Source organism: Lynx rufus, unplaced genomic scaffold (genome assembly GCF_022079265.1).
Source record: "Lynx rufus isolate CCGP_SWC_20201006 ecotype Redwood Valley unplaced genomic scaffold, mLynRuf1.p SCAF_28, whole genome shotgun sequence".
NCBI lineage: Eukaryota > Metazoa > Chordata > Mammalia > Carnivora > Felidae > Lynx > Lynx rufus.
This window is the reverse complement of record NW_025814843.1, coordinates 10,324,207-10,338,199: the sequence shown is the minus strand read 5'-3', so window position 1 is coordinate 10,338,199 and position 13,993 is coordinate 10,324,207. Positions and strand designations below refer to the sequence as shown.

General features: G+C 59.2%; 1 protein-coding gene across 1 annotated transcript in view; it reads left to right on the top strand.

The window, feature by feature from the left end:
- DNAH2 (dynein axonemal heavy chain 2) overlaps nucleotides 1-13,993 on the top strand; it is a 93,435-nt gene that overhangs the window by 61,512 nt on the left and 17,930 nt on the right. The window contains exons 52-63 of the mRNA XM_047089924.1: nucleotides 1,067-1,197; nucleotides 1,330-1,479; nucleotides 1,811-1,978; nucleotides 2,180-2,340; nucleotides 2,577-2,716; nucleotides 4,284-4,416; nucleotides 4,515-4,654; nucleotides 6,416-6,626; nucleotides 6,854-6,970; nucleotides 7,140-7,281; nucleotides 8,040-8,209; nucleotides 8,323-8,439. Of these exons, the coding sequence (XP_046945880.1) occupies nucleotides 1,067-1,197; nucleotides 1,330-1,479; nucleotides 1,811-1,978; nucleotides 2,180-2,340; nucleotides 2,577-2,716; nucleotides 4,284-4,416; nucleotides 4,515-4,654; nucleotides 6,416-6,626; nucleotides 6,854-6,970; nucleotides 7,140-7,281; nucleotides 8,040-8,209; nucleotides 8,323-8,439 (1,780 nt within the window). The remainder of the gene's footprint in view (nucleotides 1-1,066; nucleotides 1,198-1,329; nucleotides 1,480-1,810; nucleotides 1,979-2,179; nucleotides 2,341-2,576; nucleotides 2,717-4,283; nucleotides 4,417-4,514; nucleotides 4,655-6,415; nucleotides 6,627-6,853; nucleotides 6,971-7,139; nucleotides 7,282-8,039; nucleotides 8,210-8,322; nucleotides 8,440-13,993) is intronic.

Genomic DNA, 13,993 nt, shown 5'->3' with positions numbered 1-13,993 from the left:
CTTATGCCCCGCCCCCCCCACCCGCCCAGGGGGCCCCCTCCTCTGTATGCCCCGCCCCCACCCCACCCCACCCGCCCAGGGGGCCCCCCTCCTCCGTATGCCCCGCCCCCTCCTCCTCCGTATGCCCCGCCCCACCCCACCCGCCCAGGGGGCGCCCCTCCTCCGTATGCCCCGCCCCCTCCTCCTCCGTATGCCCCGCCCAGGGGGCCCCCCTCCTCTTATGCCCCGCCCCTCCACCCGCCCAGGGGGCCCTCCCTCCTCTGTATGCCCCGCCCCCACCCCACCCGCCCAGGGGGCCCCCCCTCCTCCGTATGCCCCGCCCCCACCCCACCCGCCCAGGGGGCCCCCCTCCTCTTATGCCCCGCCCCCCCCACCCGCCCAGGGGGCCCCCCTCCTCTGTATGCCCCGCCCCCACCCCACCCCACCCGCCCAGGGGGCCCCCCTCCTCCGTATGCCCCGCCCCCTCCTCCTCCGTATGCCCCGCCCCACCCCACCCCCTCCTCCTCCGTATGCCCCGCCCCCACCCCACCCGCCCAAGGGGGCCCCCCTCCTCTTATGCCCCGCCCCCACCCCACCCACCCAGGGGGCCCCCCCTCTTCCGTATGCCCCGCCCCCTCCTCCTCCGTATGCCCCGCCCAGGGGGCCCCCTCCTCTTATGCCCCGCCCCCACCCCATCCCACCCGCCCAGGGGGCCCTCTCCTCCGTATGCCCCGCCCCACCCCACCCCACCAGCCCAGGGGGCCCCTCCTCCTCCGTATGCCCCGCCCCCTCCTCCTCCGTATGCCCCGCCCAGGGGGCCCCCCTCCTCTGTATGCCCCGCCCCCACCCCACCCGCCCAGGGGGCCCCCCCTCTTCCGTATGCCCCGCCCCCTCCTCCTCCGTATGCCCCGCCCCCTCCTCCTCCGTATGCCCCGCCCCCTCCTCCGTATGCCCCGCCCCCTCCTCCTCCGTATGCCCCGCCCAGGGGGCCCCCCTCCTCCGTATGCCCCGCCCCCACCCCACCCCACCCGCCCAGGGGGCCCCCCTCCTCCGTATGCCCCAGCCTCACCCCACTCCCTCCCGACAGAGTCTTCTCTGACCGGCTGGTGGATGCTGCAGACCTGGAGGCCTTCGTGGGCATCATCAGCGACAAACTTGGCTCCTTCTTTGACCTCACGTTGCATAATCTTTGTCCCAACAAACGTCCTCCCATCTTCGGTGAGCTGGCGCCCCCGCCTCGGGCTGCGGGTGTTGGGAGGCCCCCCGGGGGGAGGGCTGGGCCATGGGGTCCCTGGGGGAGCCTGGCCACGACCGGGCCATGGAGATCTGAGCCCGCTTCCCGCGGCCCAGGGGACTTCATGCGGGAGCCCAAGGTGTACGAGGACCTCACAGACCTGGCTGCGCTGAAGGCGGCCATGGAGACGGCCCTCAGGGAGTACAACCTGTCCCCCGCCGTCGTCCCCATGCAGCTGGTACTCTTCCGGGAGGCTATCGAACACAGTGAGCACTTCCTCCGCCCGGCCCGGCCGCGCCCCAGCTCCCGGCGTGGGCTGTTCCCGAGCGAGTCCCGGGAGCTGCTTTCCTTTCTGGCCCCAGGTGGCCAGTGGCGACGGTGGGGCTCTTCCTCGACGACGAGGATGTGGTGTCGGGCAGACAGGGCTGCGCTCGCGGTGGACTCGCTGCCTCGGCCTCAGGCACCCGCCGCTCCCCCCCGCTTCGCGGTCCCTGTACTTCAGTTTCGGGCACCCCGGTCCCTAGGTCTCTAGCGTAGGGCCCGGTGGTCCCCCGGGGTGTCCCAGAGGCCTCACCGCCCTCGTCTCCCGCCCCCCAGTCACACGGATCGTGCGGGTCATCGGACAGCCTCGGGGCAACATGCTGTTGGTGGGCATTGGGGGCAGCGGGCGCCAGAGTCTGGCCCGCTTGGCCTCTTGCATCTGTGAGTACGCCACCTTCCAGATCGAGGTCAGCAGACATTACCGAAGGCAGGAGTTCCGAGAAGGTAGGCGTGAAAGATCCCCTGGTGACCGGGGAGCGGAGAGGCGGAAGCCGGTAGCCAGCCGTGCCAGGCGCGCGGGGGGCGTGCCGGGCTCGGGTCGCAGGCTGGGGCCGGGTTCCCACCTCTCAGAGGGGGGGACAAGGGACGGGATGGTGAGTCTGAAGTCCGTCTGTCCCCCCTCCCTCCTGCCCTCTTCTGGCCCAGATATCAAGCTTCTGTACCGCCAGGCGGGGGTAGAGCTCAAGCCCACGTCCTTCCTCTTCGTGGACACCCAGATTGCGGATGAGTCGTTCCTGGAGGACATCAACAACATCCTGAGCTCGGGCGAGGTCCCCAATCTCTACAAGACTGATGAATTTGAAGAGGTTCGAACCCTTCCCTACCCTCCCCCAGCTTGAAGAAGCGCAGATCCCAGAATGTGCTCCCTCGGGGCCCTCTGTCCGTCCCTCCCCCGCGTCGGGGGCGAGAGCCGCTCCTCCTCCGTCACCCCCAAGTAGCCTCAAAAGCCACACCCTGTCCCGTCCGCCCAGCCTCGGCCCCCACCCCTCCGACTCTGCCTCGGGAACCGTGGCTCCCCCAAGCGCGCCTGGCTTCCGTGCAGATCCAGACGCTCATCTCGGAGCAGGCCAAGGCCGAGCAGGTGCCCCAGTCCTCCGACAGCCTCTTCGCCTACCTCACTGAGCGCGTGCGCGACAACCTGCACATCGTTCTCTGCCTCAGCCCCGTGGGCAACTCCTTCAGGTGAGTCCGGGGACAGCCTCTCCCTGCCTGTCTGTCCTGCCCGCCCCCCCCCCCCCCCGCCTTCCCCCGCACCCTCTGGGGTCCTGAATAGCCCGCTCTCCCCCCCTGCCCGCCCTAGACCTCGGCTCCTTTCAGGTTATTCCTGCTGCTACATGGGAGTTGTCTGCTCCCTTGTGCTGTGACTGCATTGTTTCGTTGTCACTTTGTTTTGTTTTGTTTTAACATTAAAAAAAAATTTAATGTTTGTTTATTTTTGAGAGAGACAAAGGGCATGACCGGGGGGAGGGACAGAGAGCGAGGGAGACACAGAATCCAAAGCAGGCTCCAGGCTCTGAGCCGTCAGCACAGAGCCAGACGCAGGGCTTGAACCCACCAACCATTGAGATCATAACCTGAGCCAAAGTTGGACGCTCAACCGACTGAACCACCCAGGCGCCCCTGTTTTAAATTTTTGAATCATGATTTTAAAAATGCAAAATTACATACAATTTACCATCATCACTGGTTTTCAGGTGTAGGGCACAGTGTCATTAAGCATATTCACATCAGCGTGTGACAGATTTCTAGAACTTTCTCCTCTTGCAAAATTGAAATTCTACACCTGTTGAATAATCCCCCATTTCTCCACACACCACCCCCGCCCACTCCCCGCCCCGGCCTCTGACAACCACTGACCCCTTTCTGTTTCTGTGAGTGACTACTCTAGATACCTCCCGTAAGTGGAGTCATACAGTTTTTGTCTTTGTCTGTCTCGCTTGTTTCGCTCAGCTCAGAGTTCTCAAGCTTCATCCATTCCTTCACCCAAGGAAGTCAGAACTTCCTTACTGTTTAAGGCTGAGTAATAGTCCGTTATGTGTATATGCCATGGTTTGCTTACCCATTCTTGGAGTGACCGGGTTTTAAGGGCATCAGAGAGGAGGAGGGAGACAGAATTGTACGGAGAGGCCATTTGGGCCACCCTTTTGTTTGGTTTTATATTAATGGTATTATTGTGCCAGGCACTGCGCTAAGCATTTTACACGTATTGCCTCCCTGAGTCAGCTAACAGCCCTGGTTGGTATTCCTGTTGTTCCCATTTTATTTATTTAAAAAAATTTTTTTAACGTTTATTTATTTCTGAGACAGGGAGAGACAGAGCATGAACAGGGGAGGGGCAGAGAGAGGGAGACACAGAATCTGAAACAGGCTCCAGGCTCTGAGCTGTCGGCACAGAGCCCCGACGCGGGGCTAGAACTCACGGACCGCGAGATCATGACCTGAGCCGAAGTCGGCCGCCCAACCGACTGAGCCACCCAGGCGCCCCGTTGTTCCCATTTTAGAGATGAGCAAAGTGATGTTCCCTTGCTCGAGGTCCACAGCTGGGTGTGAACCAGGCCGTCTGTCCCTAAATGCTACACTGAGCCAGCTCTGAGGGGAGCCGGACCTGGACGGGTGGTGGGGGGGGGGACACAGGAGCATGAGGAGGGGACACGTGGGTTTCTGGAAAGCGGCCGGACCCGTGAGGGAGCCAGGAGCTGGAGGCTGCCTCTCTGGAGGGGACTGACCTCTTCTCGAAACCCGTCACCAGGAACTGGATCCGCCAGTACCCGGCCCTGGTGAACTGCACCACCATCAACTGGTTCTCCGAGTGGCCCCACGAGGCCCTGCTGGAGGTGGCCGAGAAGTACCTCCAAGGAGTGGACCTGGGCACAGAGGAGAATGTGAGGCCCTCCCCACACGCCCAGCCCCGCCCTCCCTCCCGTGTCCCTTCTCTATGTGCCTCCACTGTCCGTCTTGCATCCTTTTCCGTGGGCCTCAGATCCACAGGAAGGTGGCCAAGATCTTTGTCACCATGCACTGGTCCGTGGGGCGGTACTCCCAGAAGATGTTGCTGGAGCTGCGGAGATACAACTATGTCACACCCACCAACTACCTGGAGCTCGTGTCGGGATATAAGAAGTATGGAGAAGGGTGGGGGAGGGCGGGGAGGGCCAGGGAGCTTGGTAGCTTTTGAGGGCGATGGGCCGAATGATGTAATGGGAAAGATCCAGGAGCCAGCCCCCCCCCCCCCCCCCCGCCGCGGGGCTGGCTCCACGACCCAGGTGCTGACCCTGGAAGGCAGGGATGTGGGGTGGGGGTCTCCTCCTGTGCAGGGAGTTAACAAAAGAGAGACGGGGTTCCCTGGGTGCAGGGCCATTTCCAGAGCCCTCTGGCCTCGGCTCTTCCCTACACCCTCTCTGTCCTTATTTCTGGAACGATGTGTCTTTTTCCAACCTCAGTACAATGGGGACATCGCCGTATATACCAATGATATGTGTGTCAGCCCTGAATGTTTTCTAGACTTTCTACCCCCCTCAAGAATTATATATTCATTTATTAAGTCATACTGAGTATCTTTTTATGTACCCAACGCAGTAATAGTTTGCTTTGAAAGATGTAAAAGAAATGTGAAAACAAGGCTCCCCTTATTTATTAGATTCAGTGTTTTGATCAAGGTGAAGGACAAGCCATTTGTGAAAAGAATGGTCATCCCCATTCATTCATTCATTCGTTCATTCCTTCAACACGTATTTTTTTTTTAATGTTTATTTTTGAGACAGAGAGAGACAGAGTGCAAGTGGGGGAGGGGCAGAGAGAGAGGGAGACACAGAATCTGAAACAGGCTCCAGGCTCTGAGCTGTCAGCACAGAGCCCGACGCGGGGCTTGAACCCACGGACCGCGAGATCATGACCTGAGCCGAAGTCGGACGCTCAACCGACTGAGCCCCCCAGGCGCCCCTCAACACGTATTTTTGAGCATCTGCCACATGGCACTCACTGTTCTAGGCACTTGCAGCGGTTGGCAAAGTCAAGTCCTGGCCTTCCCTTGGCGCCCAGGCTTCCAGCCTGTTTACGGTTTGCCCAGACATTATGCTAAGCCTTTGATGCACATTTCCTCGCTCGGTCCAGAAAATAATCCTGCACAGATGCTATTTTTTTTTTTTTTTGGTCTGTATAATGTTCAAAACTTTTTGAGTAAGCTGTTAACATTTAAAATGGGAGGCTTAGAAAAATCCGGATTTCCAGGTTTTCTTTAAAAATGAGACATTTCAGGGCACCTGGGTGGTTCTGTTGGTTGAGGGTGCGACTCTTGATTTCGGCTCAAGTCACGATCTCATGGTTCAAGAGATTGAGCCCTGAGTCGGGCTCTGTGCTGACAGCATGGAGCCTGCTTGGGATTCTCTCTCTCTCTCTCTCTCTCTCTCTCTCTCTCTTTCTCTCTCTCTCCCCCCGTCCCCTGCTGGTACACGCGTGCTGTCTCTCTCTCTCAAAATAAATTAAAAAAGAAAATCACGCACTGTGGCAATACGGAGCCCACATTCCTTCCCACGTGGGGAAACCAGGGTGGAGGTGGGTGAGAGGTGGTCACCCCCTCGGGACAGGCTTGTGTCGTCTGGTTCACCGCAGCCCCCTGCTTGCTGTGCACGGGGTTGGGGGGGAGCAGCGGGAGAGCCTCAAGTAGGGACACGGCGATGACAACAGTGTCTGACAAGCTGCTTTGACAGTGGTGCGTGGAATAAATCAGAGGGTTGAGGGTCTGGAAGCAGGAAAGCCAGCTGGGAAGCTGTTAGCAGGGATTCAGGCAGGAAATGCTAAAAACCTGACTGGTGGCGGTGGTAACAGGCGGGAAGGGGGGGGTGCCCAGCCTCCCCAGGCACCTTACCCTACTCTGCGCCCCAGGTTGCTGGGAGAGAAGCGGCAGGAGCTGCTGGGCCAGGCCAACAAGCTGCGGACGGGATTGTTTAAGATCGACGAGACCAGGGAGAAGGTGGAGGTGATGTCCCTGGAGCTGGAGGAGGCCAAGAAGAAGGTGGCTGAGTTCCAGAAGCAGTGTGAGGAGTACCTGGTCATCATTGTGCAGCAGAAGCGGGAAGCAGATGAGCAGCAGAAGGTGGGGGGTGGGGGGTGTCCCTGTGCCCTGGTTCTGCCCCCCACGCACCCCACCACTAGTGACCGGGGGGCAGGGGCTGCCCCGGGCACCGTCAGCGACCGTGTCAGGGGACGCGGTGCCCCTCGCATCTTCTTTAAGCTTATCTCTGATCGCTATCGCTCCCCTGACACTGGCCCCCTACTCTCGCCCAGGGCGAAGACAAAACCCTGCTCCCTGTGCCTCCCTAGGCCGTGACAGCCAATAGTGAGAAGATCGCAATCGAGGAAGTCAAGTGCCAGGCACTGGCCGACAATGCCCAGAAGGATCTAGAAGAGGCGTTGCCAGCCCTGGAAGAAGCCATGCGGGTACGAAGGCCCAGGGAAGGGAATGGGACCAGCCTTCTGTGTCCTTGAAGTCCCTGGGGACGTGGGAGGAAGAGGGCGTCTCGGTGGGGTCTCGTCTCCCCCCCGTCAAGCGCCTGTCCCACCCCCCGAGTTGCACGGCCCTGCTCCCTGAGCGAGTCCCTTTGCCCAGGCTCTGGAGTCTCTGAACAAGAAGGACATAGGAGAGATCAAGTCTTACGGACGGCCCCCCGCCCAAGTGGAGATGGTCATGCAGGCAGTCATGATTCTTCGAGGCAACGAGCCCACCTGGGCGGAGGCCAAGAGGCAGCTAGGTAAGCTAGAGACCCAAGGCGCACTCAGCGCCAGTTCGCCCCGTGCCTCTTAATCGTCTGCCGTGCGCCGGGAGCTCGGAGAGGCGAAGACGAACGACGCATCGTACCGACGCTCCAGGGCCGGTGGAGCCTCGTACGAAAGAGGAGACGTAAAGATCAGTCAAGATTCTTTGGCTGTAAGGAACAGAAAACAGCTCCCCTTCATTTAAGCAAAAAAAAAAAATAATAATAATAATAAAATAAAATAAAATTGAAGATATGGGACCATATCCCAGAATCCAAAGAAAGGCAGGAATACCTCTGGGGCCCTCAAAAGCATGAGAGTCAGAAAATGCGAAACAAGGGTCTTTGTGTTTCGTTCTCGTGGTTTTCGCGGCTTTGCGCTCTCTTGGCGGAATAAAGTCTGCGGGCCCTAGTTCAGCGACCCCTGCCCTGACGAGAATGTGCAAAGAGTGGGGAAGTAATGATGTGTGTGTGTTGGGGCAGGGACTTTGGCCCAGGGCGTCCGAGGTAGGTGGCTGGTGGGAGATGGGGCTGGGAAGACTGTAGGGCGTCCTGGGGGCTTGGAGGTTCTGGGGAGGGAGGTGAGGGCCGCGGGAGGAAGTGGGGATGCGGTCAGTGTTCTGGGCTGGGGAGCCAAGCCCTGGGATGGGGGTGGGGTGGGGGCGGGGGCAGGAACCACGCCCAAGCGGTGGAGGCGAGGCCTGGAGAAGGAGGGTCAGGCCCTCTGGCTGAGGCCCCCGGTTTCCATCCCACAGGGGAGCAGAACTTCATCAAGTCACTGATCCACTTTGATAAAGACAATATCTCAGACAAGGTTCTGAAGAAGATCGGGGCCTACTGCGCCCAGCCCGACTTCCAGCCCGACATCATCGGCCGGGTCTCGCTGGCGGCCAAGTCCCTGTGCATGTGGGTGCGGGCCATGGAGGTGAGCGGGGGCGCGGGCGGGAAGCGGGGCGGGAGCCCCGGGCTGGGGTGGGGGGGGAAGCCCTGGGCGGAGGAGGGGGCAGCGGCCGCTGCAGCCGGACTGTCTCCCCGCAGCTGTACGGGCGGCTGTACCGCGTGGTGGAGCCCAAGCGGGTCAGGATGAACGTGGCCTTGGCCCAGCTTCAGGAGAAGCAAGCCGCGCTGGCTGAGGCCCAGGAGAAGCTGCGGGAGGTGAGCCGAGCCTCGCGCCCGTCTTTTCCGTGGCGGTCCCTCTCCCCGGTTCCCGGGATGCTCCGTTGCCATCGATTTCTCCCCTCCTTCCCTCTGCCTTCCAGTCCCGTCCGCCTCCCGCTCTGTGCCCTTCCACACGGGCTGCCTCTGGCTCGGAAGCTGAGCACCCCCCCCCCCCCCCCCGTGGAAGGTTACGAAGGCACGGCTGGAGCCCTTCCCTTCCCAACTCGACTCGGAGCTGGCGGGCTCTCTCGTGGGCTTTGGGGCCGGGCCCGGAGATGGGTTAAGTGACGAAATCCGGGTGGCAAATCGGTGTCTGCCAGGGCAGGGGGACAGGGCAAGAGTGTGACGCGGGGAGGGGGGGCTGCAGGCCGGGAAGACTGTGCTTGGCTGGGGGTGGGGCCGCGCTGGAGGGAGAGGGAGTTCCTCACTGGGAGCGGGCTGGACACCCGCAAGGTGACTTCCTCCAAGACATGGGGACAAGTGGGGCGCCCGGGGGACTCAGTCGGTTGAGCATCTGACTCTTGAGCTCGGCTCAGCTGTCCGTCAGCGGGCCCTGAGTTCAAGCCCCACGTCGAGCTCCACGCTGGGCGTAAACCCTACTTAAGAAGGACGTGTGGGTGAACGGCTCCCGCAGGCAGGGCGCAGAGTGCTATTATCAGGAGTCCGAGAGTCTCCTCGCGTACCCGGTACGTTTTCCACCCCTGCTTCGATAGGATTTCATATCCACGCGGGGCGAAACTCAGAGGGTAGAAAGTACAGCCTGCGAGACGCCTCCCTCTCACCCCCTGCTGCCCTTCCTTGGAAACAGCCTCTCTCACAACTTCTCGTGTGTCCGCCCAGGGGCGTCCACGCTCAGATAAGGAAGTGATTTTCATTTCTGTACCCGAGCTCGTTCCATCCTGGTACCTCGTGAGCTCGTGCTGCCCTCGGACCCTGCGCGGGGTTCCGGCGGGCGGTGCGCCCTGGCTTGCGTGGCCGTTCCCCTTTCTGACGGGCAGACGCATCGTTTCCAAGCTCCAGATCTGATGCGATCTTTGGCCGTATGGAGGCCTTTGAGTTTTCATACAGCCGAAGCCGGTCACACCGTTTCCGGACGTTTCACCCGCCACCACGTATGGACAGCACGCAGGTCTAATGTCCTCAGATCAGATGAGGACCCTGAGGCTTAGCGAGATGAAGGGACTTCCGAGGTGCCGGCGGAGCTGGGCTGGAGCACACGCTGCCTGACCCCAAGCCCCGCTCGCCCCCCCTCTTTACTGCCGAGTGCAGTGGCCCTCGGGGCCTCTTCCGACCCCTTCTGTGCAGAAGCAGCCAGGCCGGGCGAGGGGGCTTCTGTCCTCACGCCCTCCTTCCCTGCCCCGTCCCTGCGGCCGCCGTTACCCCCCCCAGCCTCTCTCGGGCCGGTCACCCTTTCACCGTCTCTTTCGAGAGTGAACAATCCAGGGCTGGCGATTGGTTTGGGAAGGTTTCTCACCCCTGGATGGTTCCTATCCTGGGACAAATAATTACGTGTGACAAGTGGGGCCGTGGGGTCGGCTGCCGACAGCATCATTCACCGGAGGGTGGTTGTAGGGCACCCCACGTTAGGTCTCTTGAGAGCCCCTAGCCGGTAAGAGGAAGCAGACGGGCACCCCAGCTTTGCCCTCTGCCTCTGAAAAGGCTGTGGAGTGTCAGAGGGAAACGCACCTTTCGACAGGGCAGGCCTGCCTCCCCGCCCATTTGCAGGTGGCCCCGAGCCGATGCGGGGCTCCCCCACAGACCGGCCGGTACATATCTCTGGCAGAGCCTGAGCATTTTGAAGGCATCTTGAAAACTTCCAAGTCAGAGCCAGCCGGGGGTGGGAGAGCCTGTACTCAGTGCCGGGGCCCAGCGGTTTGGAAAGAGGCCCCGAGCTCAACTACATCGCTTATCAACTCAAATCTGGAGTAGATAGTTACTCGCTTGCTGGGGACCCTGAAAATATATTTTCCCGATTCTGACAGGCAGCAAGGGTCACAAACCACTGGCTTAGAAATTGTCTCGGGCACCTGGGTGGCTCAGTCGGTGAAGCATCTGACTCTTGACTTCAGCTCAGGCCACGATCTCCTCGTTCCTGAGATTGAGCCACGCGTCGGGCTCTGTGCTGACAACGCAGAGCCTGCTTGCGATTCTATTCTCTCTCTGCCTCTCTCTCTGTCCTTCCCCGGTACATGCCTGCTCTCTCTCTCGCTCCATCTCCCCCTCCCCCTCCCCCACTCGTGCTCTCTTTCTGTCTCTAAATAAATAAACTTAAAAAAAAAAAAAAAAAAGGAATTGCCCCAGAAGGCCCTGAAATGGGCCAGAACAGAAGCCTAATCTACTGAACATTCACCTTCTTTCTCTCTCGCGTCCCAGTCCTGGTCGTCACATCATCCCGTATAGCGTATCGTAGGCCGTGTGCCGAGACCGTGGGATGGCAGCCAAATGCTACAGAGTAATGACACACACAGATTCCACACATTTGACTACGACCCTGAGGGAGGGTGTTAAATTTCAAAGGTTAAGTCCCTGAGTAAACTGAAGTCCAAGTAAATTAAAATCTGAAAGCAAATCATCCTGCTTTTTCAGAGTTAAAAATCAAGAAGCCAACATTCTCAAGTCAAAGTCCCCAAACCATCCAGTCTCTTATTCTGCTCGGTCTCAGCTGTGCCCTCAGTATCTGGGGAGAATCTGTTTCCTTAAGCTGCGGCCGGGACGGGCCGTCAGTCCCTGGAAACGGAGGTCATTCCTGTGGGACCTCAGAGCCTGCAGCGGCTCCAAATCCTGTCTCTTGTGAGCATCATTTGAAATTCTAAAAAGATTCAAGGGGCGCCTGCGTGGCTTAGTAGGTTAAGCATCCGACTCGATTTCAGCTCAGGTCATGATCTCAGGGTCTGTGAGTTCGAGCCCCGCGTCGGGCTCTGTGTGCTGACAGTGCAGAGCCTGCTGGGGATTCTCTCTTTCCCTCTCTCTCTCTCTCTCTGCCCCTCCCCTGCTTGCACTCTTGTGCTCTTTGTCAAATAAACTTAAAAAAGAAAAAAAAAAGGGCCCAGGAGTTAACATACAGGATTTACAGACAAAAGTACGCTCCCAGGAACCGACAATTCTTGTTGCTCCAGAGACCGCGGAGAACACTCAGTGGTGTTTGCGGGAATGAGGACACGTGGAGAAAAGCTTGGTTTTTAGCTTCACCAGAATGGCAGGTATCTGGAAACCATGACCTGTGAGTTTACGTCAAACTGCGGAGACACCCTCCCACGGTAGATGAATACGAGATACGATCCAACCAGAAAGCATTTACCCTGCCGGGGGCAGGTTGGAAGCCCACACGTGTGTATGTATTTCTTGGAGAGGGGCAGTTATTGTGGCTAAAATACACGTAAGTTTTGCCACTGTAAACCCACCGTCGCCCATCGTGAAGTGTGGGATTAGGGAGCATTAAGATGTCCCCCGTGTTGTGAAGCCACATGGAAACCCCAAACAGAAATCCCGGCTGTGTCCTTTGAAGTATCTGACCCTCCCCCCCACCCCCACCCCCGCCGTGAACACCACGTCCCCCGCTCTGTGTCGCGACCAGGCGCGGTCACCCCACACCGCGGTGGCTCATGGTGCTGGCTGTCTTTGTGGAATTGCCGAGGCCCTACAAGAACCGCCTCATGGGCAAGGTTTTCACCTCGCCCCGTGCTTTTCCTAACTGGAAAGTCACCTCCAGCACATTCCTGAACCGAAGCTGCCATTTCTGCTGCTGAAGCTTGTGCCCCGGGGGACCTGGCCAGGCACAAGTCCTCTGCCGTCCGTGTCTCAAGCCGCAGCTTTTCCCTCCAGAACCCCCAAGTTCTTCCGGCATGCTCCCTTAAGGCACAGATAATACTTGCACGCCACCTGCCCTAACTGTGTCACCGGGAATCTCAGAACGGAACCCCTCCCTTGTCCCAAGGCTGTGGATGAGCCACGATTGCCTCCTTAGCCCTGAATTTAAATTTAAATAAAATGAGACAGCTGCTCCAGTGCCACGTAGGCTTGGCCAAAGCCATTGAAAGCTAGAACCCATAGTACACGCAGAATGTACAGTCTTGCCGTTGAAAACCAGCAAATGTCATCGTCCAGCCGTCAGTGCCCGGAAACTCCCCGACTTCAAGCTGGTCGGCGTGTTGGCCGCTTCTGTGCCGAGGCCACGGCGGACCTCGTCCTGCGGCCACCCTCCGGCCCAAGCCCAGTGTCCACGAGGCTGCTCTGTTTCAAGCAGTCCTGCCTCTGCAGAAACGGCCACTCACCTGTGGACGAAGCCACGGTCATCTGTCAAGGTCAGAATATCACAGCGTCGGCTTAAAGCCTTTCACCCAGGCGACAGCCAGACCACCGTAAAAACTCAGTGTGCCCAGTGGGAGCCTGTGCAAACCCTCCAAGTCAAAGCACGCGTCCATACCCCAAAGTCTGCCCTTGAGACCCCCAAGGCCCGCCCAAAGTTTCTCAGTGGGTTTCCCGGTCTGCAAATACACTCTGAAGGGATCTGCGAAATAGCAGCCTTCTGTGCCTGGGGGTTCTAAACACACTGAGACGTGAAACCAAAGGGGTTTGGCCAAAACATCACCTTCGGAGACCAGGTGGGAGGACGCGGCTGACATTGTGGGCAGGTGGGCCCACGAGGAGTGACCCCGTCGTCAGACGGACGGACTCAGTCTTGGGCGTCGCTGGGGGGCAGGGTGGAAACGGCCTGAGCTCGGTGGAGCATTCCAGCTTATTCTTTGCTGATTTCACCAGTCAGATGAGCCACGCACCTCCCTCCGGAGAAGGAGTATGCAAAGGCGTGGTGAAAGTCTTCCCACACACCAGGGAATGGCCAAGATAAAAAAAAAAAAAAAATCATAACAAAACATGGCGCCAGAAGACACAATAAACCCGGGGATGATTCATCCTACCGAGAAGCACTTACAAAGCAGATCTAATGGAAAAATTGGTGTCACCAGAGGGTAAATAAGGAAGAGATGACACCCGGAGAGCAGAAAGAGGACGGTAAGAGAAAAATCGCAGAGAACCGGGAAGAATTGTGGGAAAACGAAAAATGATCAAAGGATGGGCTGTTTGGTAGACGGTAGAGTCAAGGAATATACACAGCCACGCCAACAAGAAACCCAAACAACATACAAGAGAGATTGGAGACACGACCCAACCGATCAGAATTTCTGCAAGACAGAAGCACAGAATCCGGGGTGATAGGAAGCTATTTCGCAACCGGCTCAGTGTGCGCAGCGGCCCGTCGGCCGGCCCCCAGGCGCTCACGGCGCCAGCCCGGTCGTGGTCACGGAGGTGCGCGCTGTTGCACTGTTCGTGGCCTTTAGCTGTTACCGTCAACCTAGAGACAGAGCGCAGAAGGCTGTGACTTCTGAGCGGGAACGTTGTTGTCAGCCTTGACAACATAAAAATGAAAGTACAGGGGCGCCTGGGTGGCTCAGTCGGTTAAGCGTCTGACCTCAGCTCAGGTCACCATCTCACAGTTGGTGAGTTCGAGCCCCGCATCGGGCTCTGTGCCGACGGCTCGGAGCCTGGAGCCTGC